The following is an 11,969-nucleotide window of genomic DNA, read 5'->3' on the forward strand; positions in this document are numbered from 1 at the left end:
TCTAGAGATCAGCACTATCTGCGCCAACTGTGGCGAAACACTCGAACACTCTTGAAACAAGCAAGTAACTGAAACTGCATTTATCACAATGCCAGGGGCGAACCTTGCTGGGAGGTGAAGCGGTGTGCTCCCAACCCTGTTCCTGTTTAGTAGTACTCCCGTGAGTCATTGAGCTGACAAGCTTGTGGATGAAGCATGCGCATGACTGTGAGAGGTACCTGACCTGAGAAAGATGTTGGCAGCCTATTCAGCAAACTCAAAATTTCAAAGACTGTAATCTCTAATGATGATGGTTAAAGAACCAGAAACACTTGTCTAGAGATCAGCACTATCTTCGCCAACTTTGGCGAAACACTCGAACACTCTTGAAGCAAGCAAGTAACCGAAACTGTATTTACCACAATGCCAGGGGGCAAGCCTTGCTGGGAGGTGAAGCGGTGTGCTCCCACCCCTGATCCTGTTTAATAGTACTCCCTTGAGTCATTGAGCTGACGAGCTCATGGATGAAGAACCCGCATGCCTGTTAGAGGTACCTGACCTGAGAAAGATGTTGGTAGCCTACTCAGCAAACCCCAAATTTCAAAGACTGTAATCTCTACTGATGACGGTTAAAGAACCAGAAACACGTGTCTAGAGATCAGCACTATTTGCGCCAACTGTGGCGAAACACTCGAACAATCTTGAAACAAGGAAGTAACCGAAACTGCATTTACCACAATGCCAGGGGTGAACCTTGCTAGGAGGTGAAGTGGTGTGCTCCCACCCCTGTTCCTATTTAATAGTATTCCCGTGAGTCATTGAGCTGATGAGCTCGTTGATGAAGTACCCGCATGCCTGTGAGAGGTACCTGATCTGAGAAAGATGTTGGCAGCCTACTCAGCAAACCTCACATTTGAAAGACTGTAATCTCTACTGATGATGGTTAAAGAACCAGAAACACGTGTCTAGAGATCAGCACTATCTGCGCCAACTGTGGCAAAACAGTTGAACACTCTTGAAGCAAGCAAGTAACTGAAACTGCATTTACCACAATGTCAGGGGTGAACCTTGCTGGGAACTGAAGAGGTGTGCTCCCACCCCTGTTCTTGCTTAATAGTACTCCGTGAGTCATTGAGCTGACGAGTTCGTGGATGAAGCACCCGCATGCCTGTGAGAGGTACCTGACCTGAGAAAGATGTTCGCAGCCTACTCAGCAAACCCCCAAATTTGAAAGATTGTAATCTCTACTGATGACAGTTAAAGAACCAGAAATACGTGTCTACAGATCAGCACTTTCTGCGGCAACTGTGTCGAAACACTCAAACACTCTTGAAGCAAGCAAGTAACTGAAACTGCATTTACCACAATGCCAGGGGTGAACCTTGCTGGGAGGTGAAGCGGTGTGCTCCTACCCCTGTTCCTGTTTAATAGTACTCACGTGAGTCATTGAGCTGACGAGCTCGTGGATGAAGCACCCGCATGCCTGTGAGAGGTACCTGACCTGAGAAAGATATTTGCAGCCTACTCAGCAAACCCCAAATTTCAAAGACTATAATCTCTACTGATATGGTATAAAGAACCAGAAACACGTGTCCAGAGATCAGCACTATCTGCGCCAACTGTGGCGAAACACTCGAACACTGTTGATGCAAGCAAGAAACTGAAACTGCATTTACCACAATGCCAGGGGCGAACCTTGCAGGAAGGTGAAGTGGTGTGCTCTCACCCCTGTTCCTGTTTAATAGTACTCCCGTGAGTCATTGAGATGGCGAGCGCGTAGATGAAGCACCCGCATGCCTGTGAGAGGAACATGAGATAAGAAAGATGTTGGCATCCTACTTAGCAAACCCCACATTTGAATGACTACTGAAGTACTTGAAATTTTCATTCTCAGGGTAATATAACAAAGAACTTGGCAAAGAAGCTGAAATATGAAAAGACATCTTTATTAAACTCAAATGAGTGAGACTACGTCACACAGAAGCCTTAGCAACTGAATGAGGCAGTCCCCAGAATCAAAAACCAGTCTTCTCTTTTATACAGAATATTACGCTTTGGGCAACACCGCCCATGTTTTACAAGTGGTCATTCACATGTTTTCGCTTCAAAGAAAAAGCAGAGTCATGATGACAATCCCACATTTCAGTTCGTTCAGCCCACAATCATTTAACCCAGCAAGGCTCAGAACCCTCATCAGATATCAGCAGACCCCAATAAAACGGGCACCTCCTCCTCGTAAAACAAGCCATAAAGTAGGAAACAGAGTCAGATGTGAAAAAGATTAGTCAGGGTTCGTGTGGGAAGAACGACTTTATGGTGTGTCGAGCCCTGATGCTAATCCCATTTGGCCGCAGTAAAAGGAACCGGCCGGACATGAATGACCTCGGGCATTGGAGTTAGTTTGCACAGGTCAGAAAGAAGTCATCAGAAGGTGTACGTGTCCTTTAGACCTAGGCATGGCCTTAGTGCACAGCCTATGTGAGGGCAATCACAAAATGGCTACCGCTCTAAAATAGAACCCGAGGGTACGATATATAGTATCGTATACACGGTGAATTCATCGGTGAAACATGACGAAAACACACGTACATACCGCATTTGTCATTTGCGGTTCGTTGACACCAAAATCGGCATGGTGGGGCCATGCCTCCAATGTGGTTCCGAATTTTACAGTACCACAGACCCTCCTTTTGCCCTTACATAGGCAATAACTATACTCATACTAATCTGAATCCAGGTCTATATTCATCAGATCATCAAGATGTTGCTGGAGCATAATCCTATTACTTAGCAACTCTCTCGGGACACGTTTCCTTACACATGTAGTAGCACAAAGACCACATATGGCAGGACAAAATAAGGAATACCTCTATCTGTAGTAGGTGGCATAAGATCACACACCCAACAATTAGTGATGTTCACTACTAACTAGTGTTGATGCAGAAGCTGTACAAAAGAATTGCTTACGAATTCTGATCTTCTAACCTGCTCATGTTCAGGAAAAGGGTGAAAAGAGTGCAAAGAAACAGTAGTAGGAAAAGACATAGGTTGGGAAGCGGGTGCAGAAGTCAATTGAGTAGAGAAAAACAATCCCACCCATAAATGACAACGTCATGTTTAAAAAGACACTAGAAAACACGTTATTAAGAACATATAGACAACGGGAGAAAGTAGTGACCACTATTACAAATGAAATAATAATTTTTCACAACCCTAAGCAAAAAGCAAATCCTAGAATTATCTAGTAACATTTTTAGGGCTCCTATGCATTTCAGTAATTTTTGTATGTTCAGGTGAAACAGTGGTGACCCTCATCAATACTCTGAGGTGAAAAAGGGGTACTCTTTCCACAGAAAATGGACTTTATTCTGCTTTTACTAAACAGAATAGTACTTTAAAACAATGCCAGCAAAACAATCAGTCTCCTAACACCTAGTCTATACAATCACACGTAAACCTCTTTTGAAACCAACTATGCCCAGAGTCCGTTCAAAAAGCCTCTCTGGCAGGCTTCTATTGTCCATCAAATCTTCTTTTGTTGTTTTCTTTCGCATAGGCCTCTTCATTCAAGCCTTTCATGAGAAAAGTACTGCTTAGTTGGAGTGCCCTCCTGGCAAACACCCACAGCTCACTCGAAAGTCTCAATGTCTCAAGGCAGTGCACCAGTGTCTCTCCTCTGCGGCAGACACTACAAATAATATGCTCTTCATTGGTCATGGGCACAGATCATCTTGTGCAGATCCGGGACCATTCTCAGGCTCCAACACTCATCATTCGGTGTCAGAGGACGCTCAGGCTGCTCTTTCATGGGCACCAGAATGTAGTGCCTTTTGTCAATCTTGGATCCGCCGGTGCACTGCACTTCCATTGGAGCAAAGGAAAAAGAGGGGGGTGTGTGGCCAAAAACTCAGGCCAAGGGGCTCAAGGGACTGCACACTGTCAGAGGTTACCAGCACATGACAGGCGCTCTTTTGCACTGAAATTCTGGTTCTGTGGCAAAACCAGCTCCTCCTTCTTTTCTGATGTTGAACGCCTTCTGATGAAGCAAATGCGATGCTTTAAACAGTTCGTTGTATAACAAGGGGACTGCAAACAGGTGGCCTGCGGTCTTTCAAAGGAGTGGCCATACGCCATGGGACAATTTTGTTCTAGAATACACTGTCATTCTCAAAAAGCAATACAAATATAAAGGCAGTAGGCAAAACAGTGCGTCTAGGCTTTTCAATTGGGTTTCCGTGTGAGAGCCTCCATCATCTAAGGGTAGATAACTACACGAGAATTCTATCTAAATGGATGTCTTCACATATGGTGGCATTGTCTAATGGGGCAAACACATTTTTTTCCTCAATGATTACATATAGGTGTTTCTAAATTCCTTATCTAGAACACCTCAAAAGAAAAATCACAAGATACATTTTATCAGAGACATGTAGATACCTTCCTTTAATGCATCAGGTGGACTATGCAATACAAAAGCTAATGATCAAGATGTGGAAACAAAAGACAAGAACTAGAGAGTCCTTGTATTTGATGATTAGAACACATCTGATCCCACCAAAAATTAGAGCAGCAGGAACAGAAGGGAAGTGAAAACCAAATTAAAATAGACATTGATAATTCGTCATGTTCAAAAAGGTAAACGTAAGATATCTCCTATTGAGATGGAAAACTTGTCTTACTATAATATTGAGTCAGTTAACCAGTCTATCGCTACCCTGACAGTCAGGCTGGAAAACATTGAAGCAGGCCTAAGGAAAATTCTTGAAAACCAGTCTGGTCATACAAAAGGGAATTATACATAATATGGGGGTCCCTGGTGCATCACTGCAGTCTGGAAGTGTGTACCTGAACAATACACCTACAATAATAAATGGGCTGACTGGTGAAAGGAATACGGAAAAGGGAATTGGAACTAGGACACAACTAAAATCCCCAATAACTAAGCATGATGCGACATCGGTCAGGGGAGAAGCAACAAAAGAAAAAAAATCTATAGGAAGAACAAGAATTTACTTGGGTGATAGTCAGGCATGTGACACAACACCAAGAGTGCGGGTGATACACAAAAGGCCAAAGTTACACAAATTTTAACTCTACCGCTGGTGACTACACCATATACGGTAATCCTAGGTAATGTTCCAGTTCCTTCTTCAGGGAAAAATTAAAACCTGGTTTTTGTTTTAAGGAACAAAAGCCATATGCTACTTAGGAAACAGAACATCATTAACTAATGTAATATAGAAATTAGGCCACCTTGAGTCACAGATCTATAATTTCATCCTTAGGTCCAATCAAGGATACATAAATGTAGGGCTGCCTGTTCCTTTAAGGGAAGGGGCAGTAACGTGACTAAAACTGCAGGTGACACACTTTGATCCTGTATATCTCTTTTTATTTTCCTTCAATACCATTATAGCCAAATAGACATGCACTGGTGAAGTGTTGTCTCTCATGTTCACAGCATGAAATATCATTATCTGTGGAATTTAGTAACCAGAACAAGTTCAACCAACTGTTGTGTAGCGATGGGCATCGTCATGACCATCCCCTCACAACACAGGTAAACTTGTAATAGTATCAAAAGCAGCAACAAGAGAAAAAAAAAAGAAACAAAAACATGCATAAAAAATAATAAAAACGCACAAAACGTCAAGCCATCAGATATACTTGCTGTATATCAAGCACAACAAGCATTTGCAATGCAATAGGTCTCGCATTAGGAAAGTTTGAGCTATTGGCATTGTAAATGCCAAATTTTGTATTGGTTTTGAAAATAGCTAAATAAATAGCTTTGTCATTTACAATTCCAATAGTTTTAACTTTTGCAACAAATACATAGCACCGACCAACATTGCCCGAAAAAAACAAAAAAAAAAAAAAAAAGCTTAAAATTCGTTTTGTAAACGTTTTATTCATGTAACGTTTGTGAGTTTTTAAAAAAAGTGAAAATGCACCTACTGACATCGTATAAAATAGGGGGCAGTTTGTAAGCGGGCAGTGTGTGAGGGGGCATTGTATGAGGGCAAAGTGTGAGTGTAAGGGTGCAGGGGGTGTAAGGGTGCGGTGCCTAAAGTAGTGCAAGTGGGTAATGTGAGGGTGCAAAGTGTATAGGGGCAGTGTCAGTGGGGCAGTGTGAGGGGGTGCAGAGTGTGAGGTCTCTGTGAGAGGGGCCAGTGTATGTGAGAGACCAGTTGCAGGCGACTTGCGAGGGCAGACCTCAAGACACCGCGAGGCGCAACAGAATAAAAGTGCTGTTAGTGGAGAGAGTGATCTTCATCAGAATGTAAGCAGGCAAGCAAAGAATGAAAGTCATACAAAAGCATACGTGTTTGGGTGCGTAAAGTAAAATAATGAAACCCATTCAAAAATATATAAGATGAATGCAAAGCACAGAGGCAGGAGGTCAAGTAGTAAGTCACACTGAGCCGAGATACTGGAAAAGTTGCGAGAAAGAAGGCGGGGTGGAACTACACAGAAGGGGAGAGACGCGTGGGCGGAGAGGAGCCTGTGAGAACACGCTGCGGAGATCAAAGAAAAGGTTGGCGACCATATGGAGAGTGAGGGGTGTACAGCCTGGTGAGCTGAAAGCGTGTGGCAACAGAGGGAGAGCGTGGTGCGCGCCACAACTTTCAGACCGCAACGTCCACGTGAACTTTGTTCATTTGTTAAAGTTAAACAATAATTCTAATTTAAGCACAAAACACCTAGCACCAATTGACATCAACCGATGAAAAAACCAAAAATCTACCGATGCGTTTAGAAACGCTTTGATCCTGCAACATTTGTTAGTTAAAATTTAGAAAAGGCACCTAATGACATCGTACGAACTAGGGGGTAGGGTGTGAGGGGGAATTGTATGAGGGCACAGTGTGAATGTGTAAGGGAGCGGGCTGTGTAAGGGTGCAGTGTGTGACCTAAAGTACTGTGAGTGGATAATGTGTGAGAGCAGTGTATGTGGGGCAGTGTGTCGTGGGGTCAGTGTGAGAGGGGCAGTGCGTGTGGTCTGTGTGAGAGGGGCAGTGTGTATGGTCTGTGTGAGAGGGGGCAGTGTGTATGGTCTGTGTGAGAGGGGGCAGTGTGTATGGTCTGTGTGAGAGGGGCAGTGTGTATGGTCTGTGTGAGAGGGGGCAGTGTGTATGGTCTGTGTGAGAGGGGGCAGTGTGTATGGTCTGTGTGAGAGGGGGCAGTTTTGGTTAGTGACTGGTCAGTAAACTGTATTTCTATTTTCTTTAAAGGCTGTATTAGTATTGAAAAAAAATACACAATCTGACACTGGCTCACGTAAATGACTGCAGTGTCTTGGAAGTAAACTGTATTTTTATTTATTTGAGGGTGAGGGGGTGCAGAGGGTGAGGGGGCTAATGTGTGTAGGGCAGTGTGTGAGGTCGCATTTTGTGGGGTAGTGTGTGAGGTGGCAGTTTGGGGGGTCTAATGCGTGTAGGGCAGTGTGTGAGGTGGCATTGTGTGGTCTGTGTGTAGGGCATAGTGTGAGGCAAAACAGAATAAAAGGATAAAAGTGCTGTTTGTAGAGAGTGGGATTTTTTTGTTTGTTTTGCATGAGAAAGTAAGCAGGAAACTCAGACAAAAGCATACGTGTTTAGATGCGTAAAGCAGAACACAGGCTGGAAACTATTGAAGACGAGGGCAGACAGCAAAACACAGAGAGGCGAGACAGGATAAAAGTGCTGTTTGTGGAGAGTGATTTTTTTTCCCCCGCATAAGAATGTAAGAAGGAAAGGAAACAATGAACGTGTTTGGGTGCGTAAAGTTAAATAAAAAAAACACTCAAAGTAAATAAATATAATAGTCGCATGCAAAACTCATAGGCACAAGGTCAAGTAGTCAGTCACAAAGCCGAAAATCAGAAAAAGATGCGAGAAACAAAAGGCGGAGGGGAACTACATGGAAGAGGAGACGCGTGGGCGGTTAAAAAAAAAATATATATAATAGACGCATGCATACAAAACTCATAGGCACGAGGTCAAGTAGTCCGTCACACAAAGCACACAAAAAAATGTGAGAAAGAAGGCGGGGCGGAACTACACGGAAAGGGAGAGACGCGTGGGCGGAGAGGAGCCTGAGAACACGCGGCGGAGAGCAAAGAAAAGGCATGAGACCATATGGAGTGAGGGGGTGTGCAGCCTGGTGAGCTGAATGCGTGTGGCAACACAGGGAGATCGCAGCGCGCGCGAAGTGTCTGGTAGAAAATGGAAGCTATAAAGAATGCGCGTGGTTCTGTTCACATGAACTGCAGCTAGGTAGACTTTTCGGACTGCTTACTATAATCTCGCCTATCCATCCCTGCGGGATAGAATAGGCGAGACCTGAAAACGATGCTAAGAGGGAGGTGGGAACAAGCCACCACACAACAGTAAGTTTACGTACGTCTGCGCAAACATTTACAACTGGGGTAAGAGAGCAGATTAAGAGGATTGGAAACAGCAAGCAACCAAATTGAAAAATTTATTTTACAAAATAAAGTGCATAACAAGTTTTCTAATGTCAACATCAGATCACATTGTACGATGAAACAAAGTTTAGCACCACACCGACTCCAACATATGCACACCCTGCTCTGCAATTTCCATTCACCACCTCCCAGAATTTTTAAACCTGGGTGACTGGGTTTAAACTAACAATTACCATGGTAAAGACTGCCAGCACTGCACTCCTTAGGACCCAAGTGAAGTTCCAATCAGGGAAGGAGATAGGTAAGAAATCTAACATGAAACTTGTAAGGTGAACGCTCATAGTCTAAGGATTCAGCAGGTGTGAACCCCTCAAGCATCCAATTGGTGGGAGAGGACTTACCGGGTGCTTTTGGCTTCTTGGCAGTTGGCTTCTTGGCAGCTGCTCCTGCAGTTTTAGGTTTCCTGGCCACCACTTTCTTGGCTTTGGGTGCCTGTTCTCCATTTGGGTCACTGTTCTCAGATACCTTCTTCAGAGTTTTTGGTCTGGCTGGCGCCAGCTACAGGGTATAAAAAGCACACTGGTTACTTGTTGCACAGCAGGCCAGCACAAGTCCAAACCAGGTTATTGGAAGCCCAGGCTGGAGGAGCAACAATTCTACCACAAAAAAAAACGACCAGGACTAGTTCAAAGTTACAAAGGTAATGCCCATGCATAAAGTAAAGGTAGGCAACTAGGTTGAGTCCAGAGTATGCGACTAGTGACTCTAGAAAGTCCCACTTCCTCACCTTGTTACAAGCCAAGAACTACTAACTGCAATGGTTGATCACTACAAGCTGGGCTTGCATCAGTTGTACTGCCCCCAAAACACGCTGAAAGAAGAACTCTATAACCTAGTTCAGCAAGATCATTTAACTGGCAAGGGGTCCCGTCATGAGCTCACCTTGAACCTTCCTGTGGCACCTTTCGCTGTTGAGTTGGTTGGCCTGATCAGAAGGCCCTGATCCATGCCCTTCCCCAGCGCTCGCCTCAGCAGTACCCGGAGCCGCACTGAGTCGACAGACGGGTACGTGGTGAGGATGTAGGAACGGATGGAAGGCACCGTAGCACCTTTGCGGTCGGTGTTCTTCCTCAGGGCTTCCAGTACCATGCTCAAGGTTGAAGGGTGAAGAGGGGCATCTGTTGCTTTTGGTATTTTGAGGGCTTTAGCCTTCACCTCGCCAGCTGTTGATGCAAAATCCAATGTTACTCACATTTTAGTGTGACAAAGTTTCCCAAGGATGTGGTTAAGAGCAGCAAGGTAGGTTTAAAAAAAAAAAAAAAAAAAAAAAGCCAGCTACAAATGTACATATTGGCTGAATTGTTTAGCTACTTAAAAAAGTGAACCACCTCTATCATAAGGCAATGGGAGACACCTGTAAAATGCACAGGAGGGCCATTTCCAAAATGAGGGCTCAGACACCAGAGCCTGAAAATGGTTTCTCACATGGTAGATACTCATGCTAGTTGAAGCCATGTTTGTATACAAAGGGGCCCTGGCGGAGTATAAAAGGAGCCCTGTGCACCGAGGAACCAGGGGTTCAACGCTATAATATACAGGCCAGCACGGAGTAACATCTGAGAGGGAGGGTCAGAGAGTGTGAAGTCACCATTCCCTTGGAGAGAAAAAGTATTAACAGAATAGAATCAAAAACAGCATATACGCTTAAGTACCCTCCCCCGTTGGCTTGAATGTAATGGGGGAGTGGGGGTTAATAGCCAGTTAAAGAGTCTACATAGTTGTGGGCAGGTTAATCAAGACAGTGAAGTCTTACTCGCCCCGGGTACAGGCCCTCTTTTTTGTCACAATTGACGTCAGCAGCATTCGAGAACACTGCATGCTCTATATCAAACCCGAGAGGTTTGCACAACCTTGGGTTTTTAGTGTTGTCTCACATTCGGTCGTCTACACTAAAGTGTAGAGGAGATCTTTACGTGCCAGGAAGCCACCGGTCCGACTCCGACAGCCGTAGCCTGCATGAGGCCGCCATTTTAAACGAGTCTTAGAAGACCAGTGTTCGAAGCCGACCACGAGTACTTCAAGGGAGGGAACAACCACATCTAAATTAGAAAATCTGGCGCACTTTATTAGCAGCAGAGAAGCCGAACTAAACGGTTTTGTTTGCTTTTAAGCTCCCACCCCACCGGTTTTTTTTTCCTTGGACACACTTGACAAAAGCCATTATAAAATGTTCGTTATAATGTATTTTTTATGGGAAATATTTGGTGTCGAAATGAAGAATGCCTCTAGTCAAATTAAATGTAGAGTATATATATATAAATAAATCAAATAAAGGGGGCGCAATTTTGTAAAAACTCTAAAAACACGCGCTTCAAAAATACGACATGCAAACCAGACCACATTTATTTCCAGTTAATAAGTTTTACTTAGAGCATGCACATTGACAAGCACGTTTTAGAACATTATAACGAAGTACATTGAAGCCTCAACCCAACCAATAGATATTTGTATAAAATTAAATATTACAAGATGACAAAACCCACCTGCTTTAGTAGTCACTGCTTTCGAAGAGTCGGGCTCGGTGGCGGTGGCGGCAGCGGCAGCGGCGGCGGTGGCAGCGGCAATCCTCTTAGAAGCCATTTTGCTGAGAAAAGGCGGTAAAAACAAAACCCCACCGAAAAATAGAATAAAATAAAATAATAACAACGAGTGGGCGTAGAGGCCCAGGAGCACAAGGGCAGTTGCTGTCACTCATAAGGAACAAAGTATCGTGATGAACAAACAAAAGTAGCCGAAGCCTAGCATTAAGAGAGAGCGTATGGCAGGGCTGGCTTTAGCACTGGTGGCGCCCGGTACGGCAATCATTTTTGGCGGCCCCATTCCCTCCTCCTCAGATTCCCTCACTACTACCGGGCAAATGTGCCCCTCATCTCTCCAATCATAATTTATTGCTAAACTGAGGTCAGCGCCCCCCTCCAGAGGTCAGCACCCGGTGCGGCCGCACCTGTCGCACTGCCCTAAAGTTGGCCCTGGCGTATGGTGTCTGGATACCAGATCCCAGTCAGGCGAACACTCATGCAAAGTAATCGGCAGAAACTGAGGTGGGCGAACTGAGATTTAGGTATGGACAACGCCTCACGCATACATGTAATATACCTTCACACCACTCCCCAGTGAGCCACCACTCCCTGCACTGCCACCTCACCTTCAGTATACCCTCGTCTTGCTTTGGCGTGATGTCCACCCCCTCCACGGTGAAGGACTGCTGGGCCTCAGCCTTCATCTCTTCGGCGGTCATGGTGCGAAAGGCTGACAGGAGATTTGCTCGCCGAGTTCTCTGCGCTCACGCTGCACGGGATGGTTGAAGCAGTTAAAGCGGCGCACGCGCCTCGGGAGTCTACTTCCGGGTAACACGCCCACCTCTAGCAACAGCAGCGGGGAGTCCACCCCTCAAAGAGAATCCTGGATGTACACGCAGCGGCCGTCCCGAGCACCCGCAGTCTGGGCGGGATAGCCAGTAGGTGGACGCGTGCGCCTCGCTCTTAAAGTTAAAAAAAAAAAAAAAAAAGACAAGCCCGGC

At 45.0% G+C, this 11,969-nt stretch overlaps 1 protein-coding gene across 1 annotated transcript; it reads right to left on the bottom strand.

Annotated features, from left to right (window-relative positions):
* Positions 1-8,674: 8,674 nt before the first annotated feature.
* On the bottom strand, positions 8,675-11,687 carry LOC146789928 (histone H1-like). The gene is made up of 4 exons (XM_085631230.1): positions 11,595-11,687; positions 10,933-11,017; positions 9,332-9,612; positions 8,675-8,947 (listed from the first exon to the last, which is right to left on the bottom strand). The coding sequence occupies exons 1-4, from the start codon at positions 11,685-11,687 to the stop codon at positions 8,675-8,677; spliced, it is 732 nt and encodes a 243-aa protein (XP_085487356.1).
* Between the last annotated feature and the right edge of the window lie 282 nt (positions 11,688-11,969).

The sequence above is a fragment of the Triturus cristatus genome, chromosome 10, assembly GCF_964204655.1.
Source record: "Triturus cristatus chromosome 10, aTriCri1.1, whole genome shotgun sequence".
Classification (NCBI taxonomy): domain Eukaryota; kingdom Metazoa; phylum Chordata; class Amphibia; order Caudata; family Salamandridae; genus Triturus; species Triturus cristatus.

Bases quoted from the DNA above. Each gene is read 5' to 3' on its own strand.
- LOC146789928 (XM_085631230.1), bottom strand. From the start codon at position 11,687: ATGACCGCCGAAGAGATGAAGGCTGAGGCCCAGCAGTCCTTCACCGTG. The intron at 11,018-11,594 runs GTGAGGTGGCAG...ATGGCTTCTAAG, and splicing joins AAGACGAGGGTATACTGAAG to AGGATTGCCGCTGCCACCGC. The intron at 9,613-10,932 runs GTGGGTTTTGTC...TTGCATCAACAG, and splicing joins AGCAGTGACTACTAAAGCAG to CTGGCGAGGTGAAGGCTAAA.